Below are 22118 nucleotides of genomic sequence, written 5' to 3' on the forward strand. Positions count from 1 at the left end.
CTATACCTTTGCTCGAGGACTGTCCTGTGCTCCCCATTGCCTTCAAAACCAGACTTCTAGGCTGGTCTACAAAGCCCTTCCAGGTTGTCCCTAGGCTCATTTTCTAGGCTCTTCTCTGGGAACCATCCCCTTCATGTCCTCTACCCACTCCCAGTAGACACACCGGGCACTCTCACACAGAGGCATGGTGGGAAAGAACACGAGGAGCAGCGTGTGGGCACTGGGGCCAGAGAGACTTGGATTCGAGTTCCGGCTCCTCCCTGACTAGGTATGGGACTTCAGCCCTAGTCATTCAGATACTCGGAGCTCCACATCCCTCCGGGGAAAAATCCTACTTTGTATGCCTACTGTCAGCATCTGAAATACTTTATGTAAAACATCTAAGATACACTGAGATACAGTATGCATTGAATAAATAGTAGCTATTAATACTATTAATTTAGCCAAATAGTTCAGAGAGGCAGGGGTGAGTTTACAAAGACAAGACCTAAAACTAGAAGAATGGGACATTTGAGAAGCTTCCTATGGAACTGGAAGATCAATTTGTAAGAACAAGTAACAGTTAGTGCCTTGGAATGTTCTGGAACCCACATTTCCATTTTTGAGCTGCAGCAGTTCTGGCACAGAAAGACTGTAAGACTTGAACCAGTTTGAGAGTTGCTTTGTCCCCTGAATCCAGCAGCCCTGGAATGCACAGATCTCCTGGAACAGAAAGAACATTCCTCAATCAAGTGCCTGGCAGTGCCCTGAATTGGCAGTTGGGCCTTCTTTCCTTCAGAGCTGCTCACAAGAAGTTCATGTCCACAGAGGAAGGATCTAGGCTGCAAGGAGCATCTGTGATCTTTGACCTTTTCACTTGGTGCTCACTGACCATCTGGTGCAGGTCTGCCATGTTCAGAGTCCTGTGCCAGGCAACCCGGCTCCAGGAGAAATCACTGGGATTGGATTCGGAAGACCTGGCTTCGTGTCCTCAGGTGAGCCACTGTGCACAGACTGTTTCCTCATCTCTAAGTGCAATAATGATTCCTTCCTGCCCAGTCATCAGGGGTTACATCCGAGGTTGAGCAGAGATGGTTACCATCTTATCTCCATGTCTCCTTTTTGTTGAGTAGCTCCTTCTCTATATTCCCGTTACTTGCTTCCCAGCTCACTCGGCACATTTATCACAGCAAGTGCTTTATGCTTCACAACCTCCTCCTGCATCCCTGGCGGAGGGAGCTCTCCTCCCCTCTGCTCCCATGGGAGCTTGTGCAGACCTCTCCATTGGCGTGGACCACATTGCATTGGAGTTATTTATGAAAGGGTCAGTTCTCCCAGCTGACTATAGGCTCTCGGAGGGCAAGGCATCTGTTTTATTCACTGATGAATCTCCATCACTTAGCAAAGCAGATGTTCAGCAAATGTTGAATAATTAAGAGACACTTAAAAATATGCTAAGAACGTACCATGAATTACATGCTTTCATGTCGTTGTCAGACTCCCTGAAGTAGGTTTAATTCCTAACTACAGGTGAGTCAGGTGAGGCTCAGACTCAGCCAAAGTCCCATAGCTTATAAACGGTACTGTCAGAATTCAAACCCAGGACCGTCTGACTCCAAAGCCTTTGCCCTTTCTCCAGGCCACACCACCTCTCTGGCCACAGTGACAAATTTCAACTGTCTCCCACCAAGGCCAGACTCGGTTAGGGTTACAACCGAACTGGAGGCCATCTATGCAGTCAGGTCCCGCATATCAGTGCGATTGCTAAGGGAAGGAGAAAAGACACCTCCATTGTGAGAGCCCTGTTAAAGGCACCGCTCTGTCATAGAGAGGCTAGCTGGCAAGATGGGGGTGAGGAAATGCCTTTATCAACTGTGAGAGAAAAGAGCTATCAGAAAATAAAAAATTCATCCTCAGTTACAAAAACAAAGTTATCACTATCTCAAAAACTAAACCATCAAAAGAGAACTATCTTCTATCAGAAACTCCACCTGAATGGAGGTGGGAGTAGGGGTCCCTTGGGCAGGAACAGTCCCACTCAGGATGTTCTTTAGGACAAGGCAGAGGGGTGCCCTGCAGCTGCTGACAGCAGGCACACTGTGAGTCTGGGAGGTGTGAATGCCATCACCTCTAAGCCCCTGTCTGTCTTGATGACTGTCTGACTGGGAGAGTGTGGAGGCACACAGGTGGATGTCATCACACACCAGAGACCTGGTCACTAAGATGTCAGAGGAAGCACAGGATCTGGGCTGCCAACCTAGCGCTGCTATTTCCTACGTGTGAGATCGTGGCAAACAGCATTTGATCTCTGAGCCTCGTTTCCGTATCTATAATGTGGGAGCACACAGAACCTAACTTCCCAGGTTGTGAGGGAAATGAGGGATAACACCCCCAGTACAAGTACCCGTCACAGAACCACCGGCACTCCATCGACGGAGTGCTGGGACTATGATCCTGGCTCTGTTGCTTGGAGGCTGTGTGCCCCTGGACAAGGCATGTGACTTTTCTGAGCCTCAGTTTGCTTATCTTTAGAAGTGCAATTTAAGTAAATAAAAGGTTTGGGGCGCCTGGGTGGCTCAGGTGGTTGAGCGTCCGACTCTCGGTTTCAGCTCAGGTCATGATCTCGGGGTCGTGAGATCAAACCCCCTGTTGGGCTCTGAGCTGAGCCTGGAGCCTGCTTAGGATTCTCTTTCTCCCTCTCCCTCTGTCCCTTCCCCCTCTGCTTGCACGTGTACTATCTCTCCAAAAATAAAAAATAAAATAAAATAAAATAAAAGGTTTGCAAAGGCTCTTGGCATTCTGTATCCCAAAGTGGCAGAACATCACCCAGAAGAGACTCTTAATCTCAGGAAGCAAACTGAGGGTTGCTGGAGTGGTGGGGGGTGGGAGGGATGGGGTGGCTGGGTGATGGACATTGGGGAGGGTGTGTGCTATGGTGAGCGCTGTGAAGTGTGCAAGACTGTTGAATCACAGATCTGTACCTCTGAAACAAATAATACATTATATGTTAAAAAAAAAAAGAAGATAGTAGGAAGGAAAAAAGGCGGAGGGAAATCGGAGGGGGAGACGAACCATGAGAGACTATGGACTCTGAGAAACAAACTGAGGGTTCTAGAGGGGAAGGGGGTGGGGGGATAGGTTAGCCTGGTGATGGGTATTAAAGAGGGCACATTCTGCATGGAGCACTGGGTGTTATACGCAAACAATGAATCATGGAACACTACATCAAAAACTAATGATGTATGGTGATTAACATAACATAATAATAATAAAAAAGAAGATGTGGTATATATACATACAATGGAATATTATGCAGCCATCAAAAAACCCACAAAATCTTGCCATTTGCAATGACGTGGATGGAACTAGAGGGTATTATGCTGAGCGAAATAAGTCAATCAGAGAAAGACATGTATCATATGATCTCACTGATACGAGGAATTCTTAATCTCAGGAAACAGAGGGTTGATGGAGTGGTGGGGGATGGGAGGGATGGGGTGGCCGGGTGATAGACATTGGGGAGGGTATGTGCTATGGTGAGCGCTGTGAATTGTGCAAGACTGATGAATCACAGACCTGTACCTCTGAAACAAATAATACATTATATGTTAAAAAGAAAAAAAGAAGATAGTAGGAAGGAAAAAAGGCGGGGGGAAATCGGAGGGGGAGATGATGGACTCCGAGAAACAAACTGAGGGTTCTAGAGGGGAGGGGGGCCGGGGGATGGGGTTAGCCTGGTGATGGGGTATTAAAGAGGGCACGTACTGAATGGAGCACCGGGTGTTATACGCAAACAATGATTCATGGAACACTACATCAAAAACTAATGCTGTAATGTATGGTGATTAACATAACATAATAAAATAAAATTAATAAAAAAAAAAAAAGAAAGAAAGAAACATCAACCAAGAGTGAATGGAAGCTCTGGCTATGGATTGAGGAAGATGGCTGAAATGCTGAAATGGGGGGCGGGGGAGTCCTAAAATACCTGGACTCTGTCTACTGAACTTCTCCGTGGCACGTTCTTTTGGTCCCCTCCCTGCAGCTCTCTGACCTTCACAGGCTCCTTTGCCAGTGGCATGGCTTTACTCACTCTTGAAACGGACCATTCCTCAACCCTTTTCTCCCCTGCTTTAATCTCTTCCTTCAGTGAACATCATCTTAATACCTGGGGTTTGCTGATAACCTCCAAGCGTCAGTACATGGCTCAAATGTGCTCGTTTTTACCCACAGGCCAGCCTGAGCCTCCTGTCCCAGCCTCCTCACTGGAGTCGCAGCTCCAAAGCTTCAGAAACTTTTGGTCACACTAGCTGAAAGTCCCACAGTGGCTTCCTGTTACCCGTAGGATTAATTTAAACAACAGAACTCTTCACATGCCTCCTTAAATCCCCGTACCAGGAGCCAGCCTTACCTGAAACCATTTAGCCCTCTGATCCATCCCCACACCCCACAATGTGACCATCGTAAAGTTCTTTGAACACTTCCAGCGATTGCCTATCCCAGGGCCTTTGCACATGCTCTTGCCTCTGCTGGTATTTTCTTTCTTCTAACCTTCATCTAAACAACTCCTATTCCTACCCCTGCCCCAGCGATCTAAATTAAGTCTCCTGTTTGTTTCTGTAGAGCACCTTCTTCTCTTTGCCACAATGAGTATTTACCATTTACCATTATATATTTACATATATATTTGATGACTGTGTTAAACTCAAGACTATCACAAACTGTCTCAAGCATGTCTATAAATGACACAAAGACAGGAAGCATGACTATTTCTTATATACCATGGACACTGATGCCTGCTCAGGTCATGGCGTGGAAAAGGTAATTGGTAAATACTGGTTGAACGAGAACATGAACATAGTGTCTAGGTCTGCCTGTAAGCCCTCTGGACCTGATCATCCTGTCCATCCTCTTTGAAGCATCATGCAAGGGGCTTCAAGGAGTGATAAAAAAGTCCTTGGCTCCTTGGTGCTGTAAAGAGACTGAACAAAGTCTTTTCCCTCCTCATCAGCTACCTGGGTGGCCTCTCCTTATTCTCAGCCTCACATACTAGCTCCTGAGAACCTCAAGGTCAAGTACCGTGTCTGCCTCCTGGCTGCAGCTAAAATGCCCAGGCTAGGGGCTGGCACAGAGTAAGGGGCTCTCAGTCGGCACTTGCTAAACCAAACAGATCAGTGAAGACGATGACAGACACTGAAGACCCCATATTGACCTCCCCTCTTTCTCAGAGAACCCTAATTTTGATTAGCGTGTCGATGTGGTGAGCTACAAATATTCCCTTCCTCAGCCTCCTTCACAGCTCTGACTGTCGAAGTGATGCAGCTGTGCCAAAGAAACGTAAGCTGGAGGTTTTAGGGAAAATGGAGCTTCCCTGCTTCCTTTCTCTTTCTTCTTTCCCGGGCCTGATACGCAGATGAGCCATGGCGCTGCAGCAGCCAGGCTGGGACCACAAGGGGGCAAGCATGAAAAGAGCAGCCAGAGCTGAGGACGGCAGGGCTCGAGCGGTGGAAAGAGCCGGGTCCCCGATTCCACCACTGGGTGCTGTCCTGGCCCCGGATGGACACCCTAGCCTGGGAGCGTGCATGAGAACGCCAAAGCCCCACTGACAGGCCATCCTAGCAGGGATGTTTTTATGGCACACGGAACACATTTCTAACCATTTTCACAGAGACCGAGCTTTACTGCTTGGTACCTACTGTGTCCTCGAGCTATCTTTTCTTCTTTCCTGCCCTTGAGGTCCCAGGTCCCAGAGAATTCAGAAGGTTCAGCAGTCCAAGGCAGATCCTGGGGGGAGCGGAGGGGGCGGAGGGGGGCGGTGGGGAACCCTGCCCTCCCTCCCGTCTTTGGTGAGCAGGGTCAGCTGCCTGCGGGGCTAGTCCCCAGTCTGCAGATGTAGCCCTCTGATACTCCAAGCTGTCTGCCATGAAAATGGATTTTTGCCACAGTCTGTCCCCAACGTGCTGGCTCGAGCTCTCCCTCAGCCTCCGGTTTCATTCCACTTATACCAGACTGCTCTGAATAAATCACTGCTATCAGGGAGAGGTGAATTCACAGGGCACTTTTCCAAAGATGGGTTTCCAGTGAAAATTTCACAAAGTGCTGCCAATGTCATTTACAAGAAGGTTAGTTGATTACTGAGAGACCTCGATTCTTCACCGCTGTATTGTATCTTATAATTCAGAGGAAGGGAATATGGGGAATGGTGGGGGCAGAGCTTATTAAAAACTGAAAATCATTCTGCAATCACTTTTCTTAGTCTTTTCTTTGAACTAGTGCAGGTTTTTACACAAGGTAGAATTCTAGGGTGCCGGGACTTTTTCTCTCTAGCTGCTTGCAAATGCACTCAGAGGCTAATGAACAGCAGTCATGTGATCAGAGCAAAGGAAGTATGGAAATTGTACTGTCCGGGGGGTCTTTGGAAGATTATCAAGGACCCAGTTTTGACTACCCTTGGAAGAGAGATAGAAGCTCATGTGAAAGTCTCTATTGACATCTAGAGAGAAAGAGGAATGGGGTGCAGGCACAGCAAATAACAACCCCACCAGGGGCCTTGACCCAGACCTTCTGTGCTTCACGGCTCCCCCTTTCCTTCCCTTCTTTTTCTCATGAAATCACAAAGCTCAATCCCAGCAACTTCCTCTCGTTACATGAATTAATGAGCTCTTGTTCTGGGCCCCATAAGATAAACCCTTTGGCTCTAATAATTTTATTCCCTTGCTCAAAAACCTGCAGTGGTGGGGCGCCTGGGTGGCTCAGTCATTGGGCGTCTGCCTTCGGCACAGGTCATGATCCCAGGGTCCTGGGATCGAGCCCCACATCAGGCTCCCTGCTCGATGGGAGGCCTGCTTCTCCCTCTCTGTCTCCCCCTGCTTGTGTTCCCTCTCTTGCTGTCTCTCTCTCTGTCAAATAAGTAAATAAAATCTTAAAACAAAACAAAACAAAACAAAACCTGCAGTGGCACCCAATACCTGCCGAATGAACTCTGCCTTACGGAGGCATGCAAGCTTGTCCCTGACAACTCCCTCCACCCTCCCAGGGCATCCTGCGTTCTGGTCAAACAGAACTTCTGGCTCCTTATAGCCAGCTTTCAGTTTTTGCATACCTCCCTTTTGCTCATGCTGTTCCTACTACCTTGAATGAACTCATCAATTGCCCCCCCCCTCGACCAAATGTGGAAATTCCATCCATCCTTTAGGATCCCATCAAATGTTGCTTCATCCAGAGCGCCTCCCTGACCCATCTGGCTGGACAGGCCCTTGCCTTCCTCCAACCCCACGTGGCACTTTGACCAGTGACTCCAGAAGTGACCTTTCTTTCTCCTTCCCCTGGATTAGAGACACTTCCTGTGCCCATGCTTCATCAGACCACAGGCTACTTTTGCCAGAAACCATGTCCTACCGTCTCTGTATCTCCAACTGGGAAAAAGGCAGGAATGCACTATTTGTTGCAGAAAGGAAGGAAGAAGGGAAGGGGGGAGAGAGGGACGAAATCTGCTTCTAGTCCCTGGACATGGGTCCATTTACAGCAGCCAGCTGCTTGGGCATGAACAAAAGGATTCTTCTCTTTCATTAGTACTGATGTCCTAGACCAGGAAGACCAGGGCATGTTTCTCGTAAAAACGGCTGGGTCTATGTTTTCTAACAATGATTCTCATTTCTTTTCTCTGTGTTTCTAAATCCACTGTGGAGCATCTCTGTTATTTTCCAGCTTGGCTCACCACGGCCACAACGTCAGCTTGATCTGTCCCTTTATGCTTCGGCATCAACCAAAACTAAAAGATAAAATGCTCTCTGGAGACCCAAAACATTGCAACACGGACTTGTCAGGTCTTGGGGTTGCAAGCAATGCATATGAAGATATTTTTATTTTTAAAGTTTTGGATGCTGTGAGGTTTTTTTTTCCTCCTATGGTCTTTTTAATGACTTTGCAAGGAAACTTCCTGGGTTAACGTAAGATGCTTAGTTATATTGGAAGCAAGTTAATAAAAGGGAAATTAAACTCCATATAATACAAATGGAAATAAAATATTTAATAGTGTCATAGCAAATAGTAAGCTACTGTGGGGCAGAGTGGGGAGAGCGTAGGATTTGGAGAGCAAGTTGCCATCCTAGCCCCGCCCGTACTAATAACTACGCGACTTTGGGCAAGCCAATTAAACTCTCCGAGCCTCAATTTCTTCATCTGTAAAGTTGAGATCAACATACGTAGTGTCTAAGGTTCTCGTGAGGATTAAATCACACGCAGCAAAGAGCCAAGCGTGGTCCCTAACACACAGTAGGCGCGCTCTACGTGTTGAATGAAAAAATAGGTGGGAAAGAAAAGTGTCATACTCCAAGCAGAAACCTGATCCTGGGAAGAAGGCAGATTGCTAAAGAAGGAAGAGCCCAAGCTTTGGAGTCAGTCAGATATAAATTCAAGCCTCAGCTTTTCTCTTGCTATCCCTGAACCTTAATTTCCTCCCCTGCAATAGGGGGTGATCGTAAAAATAAGAATAATCCCCTCACTGAGCTATCTAGAGGCTTCAAGAATATATTTAATGCCCTTTGTAAACTGCACCACTGAATCATATTTTAGCTACTGGTATATACCCACCTATGTCATTCAATACTTGGGGTCAGCAAGGCCCCCAGGGGAGCCAGGACCAGAAACAACACTACCTTCAAATTCTGGATCTCCACATGGGAGGGAAAAACTGTTCTTTCTGAAAACAGCTGCCCTGTTTTATTCTAAAACTTGCTCGGTTTCAGTGGTGTGTGTGTGTGTCTGTAAATGTAAATGTATCCAGTTCAGAGGGAGCTCAGTCAACATCAGGTTTCTGTGTGTATATATTTATGTATACAGTTATTAAAGTGCTTTTAGATTTTTTTCAAGGCAGAAGATAAACTCATTTAATTTAAAATCATCAGCTGGATTGCATTAAATGGAGGGAAAAGCACAAATGTACACAATACAGCCATTTGTTAAATTAAATGCAATTATTTCTCCTGCTACTTAATTACAAACAGACATAAATACTCTGCATTCTGACATTTCAGATCTTCTTAAATTCTAGATCTGCATTTCAACATGTAACAAAGGGAGGGTCATATTCCAATCCATGTGTTAAGCAAACCTGAGAGTTACAGTTGTATATAAGGACCATAATGAGTTCACTAAAACAAGACCCAAACTTTTAATTAACCTGCCAAGACACATTACAACTCACAGCTCACAGGTAACAATCACAGACAGCTGAGACTCAGTGCCACGGACTCTTGGGGAGAGAGGGATTAATAGCAACATTAGAATCCGTCTGTTTTTGTATTAAAGAAAAAAAAAGGTATTCATTAAACAATCACTGTAGCTTGAAGGAAGACAGACAAGTCCAAAAGGCAGCAAGAGAAAGATGGAAAGAGAAGGAAGGTGGAAGAGAATAGTAGCAACTTCCATTGACTGGGTGCTTACAGGGCCAAAGCCTGTGCGAGCCATTTTGGATCTGCTCTGATCTTCACAACGGGGATTGCAGAGTACTATTATCTCATTTTCCATATAAGAAAAAGGAGGCTCAGAGGTGACCTGACTGGTCACAGAGCTAACGTGGGGCGGTTAGGGGACGAAGGAAGAGAAAGCAGTGCTCATGAGGCATTTCTTCTCACAGCTCAGCTGACAGACCACCAGAATCAGGATTATCTGGGCTCTACCTAAGGCTTAGTGGGTCATAATTCCTGGGGACAGGGTCCAGGAATCTGAATTTTAAGCCAGCTTCCTGGGTGACGCTTTGCACAACAATGTTTGAGACCATTCCTAAGATACCACAGCCCCCTGCTACTCAAGATATGGTTCCCCAGATGAGCAGCACTGGTTAGAAGTGTAGGACCTAAGAATCCACCTACTGAAGCAGGATCTATATTTTAACAAGACACCAAGTGGTTCATAAAACTCTGAGAAGCACAGGATAGCCTATCTGCTCTAAAAGATATTATAGGGTTAAGGGAGGTGAAGGCAGACTTCATCATCAAGCTAAGAACAGGAGAACCAGAGGGAAAAGCAAGACCATCGCCTTAATTATGGCAGAACAGGTCAGCAAGCTCTGACAAGCCAAGAGTTGGCAGAGGTACCTAAAGGTACCTACATTTTACTTCTCTGAGAGGCACATCCTAATTAAAAGTAGCTTTCTTTGGGGGTTTATATTAATATCCTTTCATATTTATGCTCAGTTATTAAAAATAAAGAATTCTGACTGTAAGGGAACTGGGTTCTGACCAAGCACGACTGTGAGCTGTGCCTAAGTGAAGTCAGGCTGTGGGACTGTGAAGCTCTAACTCAGGTTCCGCTAATGACTCGATAATCCTTGTCGCTAAAACGAAGCCACCGTGCCCAGAAGGAGAAAAGGAACAGGGTCTGGAGCCTGGCAAACCCCACAGAGTGACAGCCTCACTGACGGTGAGGACCCCAACTGGCTCTCCAGTGATGGGATGGGGCTGTGCGCATAGCCTCCTGCTCACCAGCCCACTGCAGCGGGGCCTGAGCAGACGGAGCGCCATGCTCCAGCTCACGGCCTTATCCGCTGCGTCACCTGTCGGGGCCCGGGCTGGGTGTCGGGGGGCAGAGCAGATTATGTTGAAGTCCTCGCCCTCTAGGCCCTCAGAGACCAGCAGCTAGGGCAGACACTTCCAAATCAAAATCACAGATGCACAAAGTGCCATCTCCTCCCTGGGAGCTGATGTAGCCGGAGGGCCTCCACTGCCCTCATTTTGCCAGGAGGGGAGACCACGGAGTCTGCAGGGACAGCAGAAGGGTACAAACCATGCCCACATTTAGTGGGATAGGTAGTCTCTGCCTCGACACTAATGGCAAAATTGCAAATGAGAGGAGAAGGGCCTGAACACGATGACTGCTGTTTAGAAGGAGAAGCCAGGGTTTTGTGGGAGTTTTAGGGACCAAGGACCAGATTCACAGGTTTTTATTCAATTCCCGTTCTCCATGTCACAGAGACTCCCAGCCAAGGACTGAGACAGGGTTTTGAGGTGAACCCTATACCACATAAAGCTGTTCATTAAGCAGAAACCCTGTTTCCAAGCATTCTGGCTGGTGGAGTTTTATTTTCTTTAAGTTTTATTTTCCTGCAGGGGATTTTGTCTTCAGGCTATGTCATAATGCTTCCAGTATAAACTCAGAATAAATGTTCTTTGACCTGAACCACTGAGACCACTGTGTCCTATGGCTATCTAAGGAGGAGACGAATTCTATGGGGTGTGCGGGTAAAGAAGAGAAATTCCAGGCTCCCCAGACACCAGTAGGCTTGTGGGGTGGCCCAGGGGCTCACTCTGAACAGAGAGCTGTGGCCCTCTTCCATGACGAGGGACAGAGAAGGTGTTAAGCCTGATTCCAAACATCAGAGCTCGCTCTCTGTCAGAGACCAAGATGTCTCTGTTCTCAACAGAACCCCAGTTTGACTGATCACATTGTTCATCTGGGCCTTCACTCTGCCATTCTCATTCTCTCTCTGAGCCTTCATCTTCTTTTCTCAACTGCCAGGGACTGTTAGCTCCAAAGGCAAAACAAACAAACAAAAAGCCACACACACTCAAAAACAAAAATCCAAATCACAAATCAATGAGTTGAGCCAAGGAAGCTATAAAGACAAATACAGGTGTGGGAGAGAAGTGACAAGAAGAGATGTTGCCTCCATGTGGCTGGTCAGACAGGGTTCCCGTCTTGTTATCAATTCTACCCCTTGGTTTCAGTGTAGCAGCTGGTCCACAGTTAACACAAGAAAGGCAGTGGGCAACAGCCCAGAATGGCCTGCCGGCCCCTCCTGTCATTCCTCCCTTCCCTCATTTCCCTGATTCCCACTCCCATCCCTGTCCAGCAAGCCAGTCAGGATGGACTCATGCCAGACTCCAGGTGGCATTGACAGCTGTGGGCAAGACATATTCCCTTGTTGGCTCCAATCCTCAGAATCCCCCACGTCCTTCCACCCAAAGAGACAAGATCCCACAGGCCCCAGGGGGCTGGAGGCTCCTTACCAATGGCAGTGGTGAGAAAAGAAACCACTTCAGACTCCTTCCCGTCATTGTAAAAAGCCAGGTGCCAGATTCCTGAATCCAAATACTGGATGAAGCCGGTCTCATGACTAGATGGGGGGACGACTCCCCGAGATTGGCGTTGGGGTCCTTCCAGGCTCCGTGCCTCCTGGGTCAGGAGCCTTCTTCCATCCAGCAGCTCTACAAAGTCAAACTAAAGTACAAAGAGGGCGTAATTAGCAGTGCGTCTGCTTCACCACAATGCTAGATTCCTTCTTCATACTTCCCCTGGGGAACACATGAGAAACCCAACCTGAGAACAGGCACAAAGGCTAAAGCCACATGAAGGTTGATCAACCAACTTTGACTCCTCCCTAGACCCCTGTTTTACATGGTAATAGTCTCCAGATTCCCTTGTGAGTGCAGCATAATTGGCGAATTATTCTTTAGTCTCATTTTTCTTTAATTTGGTGTCTATGTGGGCAGTCTTCATCTGGCTGAGTCTGTACCAAGACGAACATGCTTTTCCAATGGTGGGCATGTCGTGATCAGAAACCCGGCCATTTAATGACTTCACCCCAACTCTGTGCAAGGGATGGTGGGAATTCCAGGGCTCAAGGACTGGGACTGGAGCACTGGATGTGCCTTAAATGTCAGTCAAGTACAAATGAAAATTTGATTCCTATCTATCTTCCTGTTATCAACGATCCTTTCTAAATGCTCCAGTTTCAGGGGAACTAAACTGGATTAGTTCAAAATTCTATCAATAATTACATGCTGGGTCAGATACACTGCTGACTGACCTGAGCCTGATAGTGTGAGACTTAAGAGAAGTCAGTCATGTGGTGTTAACAACAGGTAGGTGGTTAAGTCCTACTGGTCTACCAGCAAGCAAACTGAGCAATTATCTGTCTCCTAGCTATCTATCCATCTATCCACCTACCTTTCTTCTAAAAAACCAAGGTATCTATTCTATTTCATGTATAAATGAAGTCCAGGACTAGGATTGCTGTTCTACAAAGGAATAAGGGGCCAAGGCTCTATTTTCCTGTGATTCTACCGTCAGCAAATACATCTATGTAGCTTTCACCTAGAAATATTCCATAACGATTGGGGCTACGAACGCTGCACATGGCCTGGGAATGTCTGATGGGTGCCTCTGACTTATGTTACTCCAATCCCAGAGCTGGGAGGACCTTACCTTACCAAGTCTGTTCTTTAGCCATCACAACTTGTAAGAGGTCAGTCATCCTGGGTGAGTTGTCAGGTGTTTCTGGTGCGCGTGTGTCAGAGTAACCATGAACCCCCAAAGGACAGAGGGATGTAAGAGACTAGGGAAGTAGCATGTACTCTGAGCCAGATCCTACACTAGCTGCCTTATAAATGTTCTTCTAGATTCTTCACAACAGCCCTGTAAAGTGGATATTGGTGTCGCCACTGGAGGGATTAGAAACTTGCTGAGTGGATGAGTACCAGGCTGGAGGCTTCATAGCTGATAATGAGAGGATTCAAACTCAAGTCTGTCTGACTCTAAAGTGCCTGCTTTTCTCCTTAGGTTACATTTCTTGGATCATTTAACATAGGTGATTGGGTAACAGTAGAAAGGCTATTGGAATATTTCCTAAAATTCCCTCTTCTTAAAAAAACTCCAGGGATAGAACCCTACTCATTGGAAAGGTAGGGTCTTAAGAGAGGGCAAATGGAGGAATGGGCTATCAAATACATGAAATGCCCCTCAAGCACAAGGCTCCGGGTATAACATTAGGCTTCCTGACTTGAGGTTAAGGTGTGAGGTAGGAGCCCCCGGAGGTCAGCAGGGGATGTGGTGTTCTGATTACCTGTGTATGTGAAGGAGGAAGGCCTTTTCTGCCATAAATGCCAACCAGAGCTGCCTTTCCCAGAGACACATTGAATTTCAGATGCACAGGATGGTCTATGAACACCTGAGATCTCCAGAAAGTGCCAGGAGGAATCTTCTGGGAAGCCCGTCTCCCCACGTCGATTTCTCCAGAGTCTATAAAACTGTCCTCTGGAAAGAAACTACTGGGCTTTCCTACCAAGACACAGGGAAGGGAAGACAAAGACAGCACAGTTAGCCACAAGTGACACGTGGGGTCAGAGCCCCTGAACTGCAGCACGATCCTGTGTCTCCTGTGCTTCTCTCTACAGCGTTCCACTGCCAGCCCCCACCCCCACTCCCCAAGGAGTAAGAACATCCAGAACTTTTTTTTCCCCAGTAATGCTCAAATTGTTCTGCTAAAAATATGCATTCTTCCAAAGCAGTATGGGTCCTCCCCAAGGGCCATCTGTATACTGCACAATTCCACAGCTTGTTAAGATATATTTTGATCCCCAAAATGATCATTTGCGGTCACAGGAGAATAACTTGTGTGTGTGTGTGTGTGTGTGTGTGTGTGTGTGTGTGTGTAAAAGCATTTACGCTAAAATAGGAAGGGTAGTGCCAACAAGGTGTTGTTATTAAATTTCCAACTCAGAATGGTTCCCCTAGCTTTGGGAAGCATGATCTGAGTGGAAGAGGTATTCTACAAATTTACATGTTTATGTATAATTGGAAACCAAATTCTGAGGCTAAGACATATAGACGGGGATTTATGTTGGGAGCAGGAGTAGGGTTGGGGAAGGTGAAAGAGGGGGTACTTCTGAAGGGAGGGAATACTTCTTTTTTTTTTTTTTTTTAAGATTTTATTTATTTATTTGAAAGAGAGAGAATGAGAGAGAGAGCATGAGATGGGGGAGGGTCAGAGGGAGAAGCAGACTCCCCGCCGAGCAGGGAGCCCGATGCGGGACTCGATCCCGGGACTCCAGGATCATGACCCGAGCCGAAGGCAGTCGCTTAACCAACTGAGCCACCCAGGTGCCCGGGAGGGAATACTTCTAAAAAATGCTTCTGAGTCTTGGATGGAGGTCTTTGAATATCGTTTTTGTGCTGAAATGGGGGGGGGGGGTTGTAAAGTTTTGGGAATTTCTCAAGTTCAGGCACAAAGCCTATGACATACTTGGAAATTCAACCCGGGTTCCTGACCCTGCAGGTTGCGGGGAACAGAGTCAGAAATACGGCCCCTTGCCCATTTCTGTCACCAGTCAGGAGAGCGACAGCTTTCTGGGGGCACCCGAAGTACCAGGAAGGAAGGCGGCTTATCAAACTTCCTCTATTTAGTAATTAAGCACACTCACATGTGAAAACTATAAACCCCACTTCCTGCCAGACATCAGCCTTCTGAGGAGTTGGGAGGGGACAGAAGGAGGTGACAGGGATGTTAGAAGACCTAAACCCTTAGGACATCAACAAGCCAAACTCAAGCCAGCAGACGACATCCTATTTGTCATAAGGAATCACCCCCTGGGTATCCTAGTTCCAAGATTTGGTGTTTTGTTAGAGATGTTCGAAGAGACACTTTAGAGAACAAGAATCCACTTGTAAAGAAAACACGTTTGTGGGAACTTTTTTATAAAAAGCATTTGGGGAATAAGAAATTAAAATGTCTTTTTCCCCCTAGCTTTGTAAGATTCCTTACAAAGCACATTTGATGCTGAAATGGAGCTTGGCAGGGCATTGTTGTAGTCATAAAATATTTTACTGTTTTAAATAATAAAATTCAATTTAAATGTTAAACTTCTCCATATGTTATCATTCCTTTATAAACTCCTAGGCAGAAACATCAGGTTTTTAGCTTCAAACTATTAAATGTTATTTTAATTAAAAATATGCCAACAAAAAAAGTTAAAATGCATGCTCTCAATAAAAGCACCACTAGTATTCTGTCATTAGCATAGGAAAGAGCTTGCATTTGATTCCTTTATGGAAGGAATGTGCCCCAGACTTTTACCTTGAAAATGTAGACACACACAAACCACCACACTGTGGTTCAAAGTTCAAAGACAGAAGCCAAATTCACAAAGCATTAGGATGGAAGAGAATTATTTTCACATTCTTATCTGATTTTGGGGCTCCCGATACCACAATTCTTTTGTATTCTAGGTAGAAAAGAGCATACCCTTTAGCTTCTAATTCTGCTAAGGATGCAGGACTATGAGTTTCCTCCTAGAAACTGCATAGAAATAAGCCCGAGACTGCTAATTCCAAGGACTCATTTCCTTTGTGAGTAGGTGGGAGTCAGAGCTGATGGGATTTCAGAATTGTCTGCATTCAAATAATTCCTATGTCTGAGAATAAATAATGAATGCTTCCCCCACAGTTTGGCATGCTGTCGGGAGCACCCTGCCTGATTCATTTTCCCCTCTAGTGAGCATGTTTTTAAGAGACAGCTATTCCCTCAGCTAAGTTCTGAGCCTCACAGGTCAGAGGCCAGCCCAGAGACTCTCTCCAGAGGTCTGCCGGCCCCAGAGGCACAAATAAGTCGGCTTTTACCCCAGGGAGTGGTAGAAAGGGAATATTCTTTTCTAGCATTCTAGTATTTCACCAACGTGGGCCCAAATGGTAGAAAATAATTATTGTTGGTATGTACACACAATCAAATAAAAATAGTAAATTCTGTTCTAGGGCACAGCCCTCACCAGGACCTTGACTCTCTTGGCTGAGTCTGTGAGGGCCACTTGGGCTTCAGTTCAAAAGTGACCTTTGTGCCAAGTCACCCGAAGGGACCACAGCCCAGCCTAAAGGTGATGTTTTGGAGGGAAAGGAGGATCCCCATCTAGGGATTTAACCTTTATCATTCCTCTACTCTGGTCCTCAGTGGTCCCCACACTGGACTATACATAGGGATGAGATGGGGGCTTCGGAGGGGAAAGAACTACAGCCCACGGAGCACCTCTGCCTGGTGGGAAAGAGACATGAGATTGACTGGTCTAGCAGTTATTCAGAGTGAAGCCACACCCACCCCTTCCTGCCTTACTCTTTCCAGATCCTACAACCTAAGACTCTTTGTTCTTAATTCTGAGCACCAAGCGGTGAGCACTAGGATAGAAACTATCCCACTACACAGCAAGGCCCACCAGTGGTAGAGGAATGAGAGACGGTAGAGGGAGGAGGGAGTTGGGGGAGAAAAGTCCTGTGTATAAAATTCTTTTTATCCCTACCCACATTCTGGAAAATAATAATGATGACAACAACAACAGCAATAAGAGCAGTAGTAGTAATAGTAATAAAGGTAGAAGTAGTAGTAGCTGTCATTTACTGCTCTGACCATATGCTGGGCCCCTTTAAGTACACTGGTTCAGTTAATTCTCACACTAATAAGATGTATGTACTGAGGCTCAGAATACTTAAGAAACCATTCAGAGATAAAGCCATTTGGGGTTTCTCTTCATTTATTATGGCTTCTTAAGGCATTAAATTGATAAATGGTTAATTAAAACTCTTCAAAGATACTCTCAATGGTGGTAGAGTGCACTGACCCTCTTTAAGACCAAGAGTCCAACTTAACTCACAGTCCCAGCAGGCTAACCATCAAGGCTAGGCCAGGTAGATCCAAGGCCCACTGAGCACCATGGGGCACAAAAAGTTGACAAATTTTATGAAGTAGGAACCCATAAACAGGACCCAGAGTTAAAGGGCAAGAGTTGGTGTCTCACGTCATTTTTAAAAAGGATACTACATTTTAAAAAGGATACAATTAGTGGGGGCCCCCCAGAGACATAACAAACAATACCAAGAGCTTAACTAAGAATGAGGAACCCCCAAGAGCATGATCAGGTTTCATAAGGCAAGTTTTACTGGTAACAGTCTTGTTCTTCGTAAAGATATACAGATTCAGCCTTCCTGCAGCAACGGCCATACAAAGATGCAATCCCGTCTATAAAAGACATTTCTCAACAAACTACTTGAAATGATTGGATGGCTCGGCCAAACCAGGAAGACTTGGAAGAACTGAAATTCCATGCCCTTCCCAGTCATAGTCCTCACTTTCCTGAACTGAGATCCATCTACACAGGTTTTAAATTCCTAATCAACTAACGTTCTCCCCCTCCCTCCACCTTTCTGGTTCTTTTCAATGCAATAACTTGCACAAAGAATCCTTTAGTTTCCTTAGCAACTGTTGGAAATTTATTTGGTTATCAAAATAAGCTGTTCCATTTTGGAGAGCCCAGCTGAGCCGGCGTGCAGCAATTTACATGGTTTAAACTGATGGGCAATTTTGATTTCACTGCAGAAAGAAGAAAATGCTATCCCTAAGCCCACCAATTCAACCATCAGAAATGCTTGTTTATTCAATGCTTTTCCCCCTCTTTTCCATTAATGCATAACATAAGTTCTTTACTTCAAAAAGCTGCCATATTTGGTTTCCGTCCTATGACACCCTGAAATGGTAACAGCCACTTTGAAAATATAGTGTAAATTGCAGTTTGATGTGACTCTCGACAGGATGAACATTTAAAATACTGGGCTCATCATAAATTTCATTTGTATAATTAAAGAATATATATCCTTTTAAAATATTCAAAAATGCCCCAATTATTTGCAGGGTCTTTGAGGGGAAAAAATTATTTAGTCTGGATTTCTGAAATTCTAATAACTGACATGGAATGGCTCGGGATTTGAGTGGATGAGAAGAAAGAAGTCCACTTGTTGAGGTGTTACCACTCTGGTTCTTACAGATGAAGAAACAAAGGCCAAAGAAGATGGAGTGATCGGCATGAGTTAACAGGGCCAGGATTCAAACCCTCGACGATCTGGCTCCAAGGCCCATTTATCTTCTTTCCATCATGTCACATTGCTTCTCCCATCTCAGTAAACCAGGGCTCTAATCTTAATTCTGGAATCAGCTCTCCTCTCTGATACCCGCAGAAGGGACAGGAAATATGTACTCACATCAGTGTTAAAGACTTTTGCCCTCGAGATATGTCTAAGGAAGTAGATTTTTAACATTACAATTAAAAACATAAACTGTGTAGACATTGGTTTGACCAGGGCAAAAGAAATTAAGAACCATGTGGTCTCACATAAACTGTAGGAAGCTTTGTCCTCTGTTTTTCCAGACTGACGTATTTTTTGTCATAGTAATTGCTTTTGATGCTGACCACTTTCCAGCACTGCACTGCATTTTAGGGGTTTGTAAACAGGATTTCCATTTGCATTAGTAATGACAGATAATCCCTTTAAGCAAAAATACTCCAATTAAAGTAAACCAATAAGCTGGTGCAATTTTATTTTGTCTCTTATCTGCACCTCCTGCTCCTTGGGTAAAACAAAACAAAACCTAAAAAAGCCACAAACTAATTTCATTAGAATGGGAGATTTCAGATAGATCCAACTCCTGTTTAGAGAATGTTTGATAGAGATCACGGAGGAAAGAAAATACATTTTGCTAAATGAGACCTTTTCCCAATGCCTTGAGGGTTAAACATATCTTAAATCTGCCTTTGTACATGCTGATCTAAAGACTGTCCACATTTATAATACTCATGTATGGCATCTGACACTATAAACTGACAAGGGAATCACAAGCCAACAGGCAGGACCATGGACAGGGCTGACCTGGAAAAAGATTCTGGAGAACCATCTGGTTAGTCTGATGATTCTATTACCAATTTCATATGTAGGACTTGTGAATTAGAACAGAACCTGGAGATAATTTAGCTCAATAGCCCCCTTTTAGTGAGAAGGAAAATGAAGCTCAGAAAGTCTTTCAAGGGATTTGCTGAAGGCCAACTCAAGTGGCAGCAGCTGGGCTTGAACTCAGGGCTCTTGACTCCTAACCCAGAGCTCTTCCCGTGGTCCCATCCATGCTCCTTCCATGTTCTATTAAAGGGCAAAGAAAGTGTAAGTTATTCATTGTTTCAAGTCTTAAAATATTTGTAAAGGAGAAGACTGGAATTGCCCCTAGGAAAAGTAGGCAGAAGTTCTGGTTTGGCTCCATGGAAATGCTCCCATTCTTACTTTCCTTAAGGACCATAAGTCAAGAATTGGTTTTGTTGGAATAATACAGAGAATATTAGCATAGCCCCTGCGCAAGGATGACATGCAAATTCATGAAGCGTTCCATATTAGAAAACAAAAAAAGAAAGAGTTGATTTCGGCCTTCAGGATCATTTGGAGATTCTGAGTAGCTACTTCAACCAAGCATATGGTACCCTGTTAACCAAACTGATTCCTGGAAGGCAAATCCTTAAAAGGACAGGGAAGCTCAGAAGCTAAGACCCCAAAGTTAACTGAGATGAGAGGAAAGAAGATATAAGCAGTCAAGGTTGGAGGCAGATATGACCACTTTGCTGACAGATTAACACCAAAGAGATAAAGCAGGGCATAGCAGGTACAGGACAGGGAGGCCCACACCTGCCCAGAATGATAATGAGACTGGCTCATTAGCTCAGGCATCTTTCCTATTACCATTTTTGTAAGTCTCTGCCACTCTTGGCTGATAGTGAAAGAATCTGTGTAAATGGCATGTTAGACCTTTAAGAAATTCAAAACATGGGTCTACCAATGTCCCACTTAAGAATGCCAAACTCCAAATGTCACCACCACTTCCATCATTGACAGAGAAATATTTGTGTCTTGTTGTACAATGGGATTTTTCATCTGTATCTCCTTCAGTCTTGTAACCATTGGGTGAGTCAGGTAGGACCACTTTTGGAGATAGCAAGAGCTCTGGAGTCATCCACACCTGGGCTCCATTATTTACTGGCTATGCAGCTCTGGTCAAGTCAATTAATGTAACCCTGAGTTTTTGCATCTAAAATGGGTATAAATTATCATACTTACCTCACAGGATCTCTGTGAGGATTAAATGTGAAATGCTCTTGACAAAAAGCTTTGAACCAAACAAACTGTACAAATACTAATGATTATTGTTATTGCAGATAAGGAAACTGGTGGTCAGGAAAATTAAGTGACTTGCTTAAGGTCACATGGTTGGTAAATGCTAGAATACCTCAACTGGTGTTTCCGTTACACCACAAGGGTCCGAGGGTATTTCAGTTACAATATACCATCTACCCACTTCACCACACCCCCTCCTGGAGATGCCCGTTCACCCCCATGAGGTTGCTCCAGAAGGGCTCGTCTTGATTCCACACAGTCAAAGCCAGCCACCCCAGCAGCGTGAAAGCCCATAATGCTTCCCTCAAGGCATGAGATGGGATACCGCTGAGCACCAGGAGTGCTGCCCAAGCCCTGCTACGAGCTCACAGTGACAAGAAACTGAGATGAAGACACAGGTGGATGGGCAGCCGGCGTGGAGTGCAGAGAGATGGAGAAGTGCCAGAGCATGGAGCTGTGAGTCAGGCACATGACGCGCATAATGAAGATCTCTTCGGTTCAGAGGCAGACACAGAGACTCACGACACGGACAACACAGCAACCCTACCTTCTGTGGCTCCTTTGCCTTTCCTGTCAGGGATCTCTAACCCAGTGCCCCCTGATGGATACAGGGAGACGTCCGTTGGCACAGGCCAACTGCTGGCTGTGTCCTCCGTGATCTCATACATCTGCCCCTCCATCGGCTGCAGGTGCCAGTTTAGGCCAAACAGGTGCATGGCTGTGGTGAGCAATGAGAAAAGTCATCTTTTTCTGCTGGCGGTGGAAATGGAACTCCCAAGCCACAGGGGAGGGCAGGTGAGGGGGGGGGCGGACACAGGACTTCAGTTCATCTCAGTTCAACAAATAGCCCCTGAAGAGGGCTCTTGCAGCGCCAAGCCCTACACAGGGGACTGGGGCGTGGAGATGCTCAGGGCACAGACTGTGCCCTTGAGGGCTCACAGTCTGGAGGGACTGGGAGAGGGGCAGGGATTGGGGGGGGCGTGGTTCAGGAAGTCTTGGACTTTTGCTTCAAAAGATAAATAATCTAGGAGGAAAGTTTGCAACTTGTATCACAATGGGTTAATTTCATTAATATAAAAATAACTCCTACAAATAATAAGCAAAATCCAACAGCTTAGTAGGTATATTATATGAACTATGAACAGAGACTTAACAGAATAAGAAATACAATCGGCTCTCAATCATATGAAGACTCTTGATATCACGCATAATAGGAGAAATGTAAGTTAAACTTTGAAATACTATTTTTCACATATGCTTTGGCAAAGATAAAAAAAGGTTAAAATTATACAGCATTGACAGAGAATAGGAAAAAAGCACTCTCATTCTTTGTTGACGTGAGCATAAGTTGGTACAAACCCACTGAAGGACAATTTGAAGAAAGCTATGGAATT

General features: G+C 45.4%; 1 protein-coding gene and 1 non-coding gene across 3 annotated transcripts in view; one reads left to right on the top strand and one right to left on the bottom strand.

The window, feature by feature from the left end:
- Positions 1–22118, bottom strand: part of TENM4 (teneurin transmembrane protein 4) — a 2958785-nt gene that overhangs the window by 168353 nt on the left and 2768314 nt on the right. For both annotated transcript variants that reach the window (XM_078058602.1, XM_078058603.1), the window contains 3 exons: positions 21272–21442; positions 13823–14037; positions 11988–12198 (listed from right to left, as the gene is read on the bottom strand). In XM_078058602.1, coding sequence (XP_077914728.1) covers positions 11988–12198; positions 13823–14037; positions 21272–21442 — 597 coding nt within the window. The remainder of the gene's footprint in view (positions 1–11987; positions 12199–13822; positions 14038–21271; positions 21443–22118) is intronic.
- Positions 19847–19954, top strand: LOC118553870 (U6 spliceosomal RNA). Its single transcript, XR_004926247.2, has one exon. It is a non-coding gene; the product is annotated as a U6 spliceosomal RNA (small nuclear RNA).

Source organism: Halichoerus grypus, chromosome 11 (assembly GCF_964656455.1).
Source record: "Halichoerus grypus chromosome 11, mHalGry1.hap1.1, whole genome shotgun sequence".
Lineage (NCBI taxonomy): Eukaryota > Metazoa > Chordata > Mammalia > Carnivora > Phocidae > Halichoerus > Halichoerus grypus.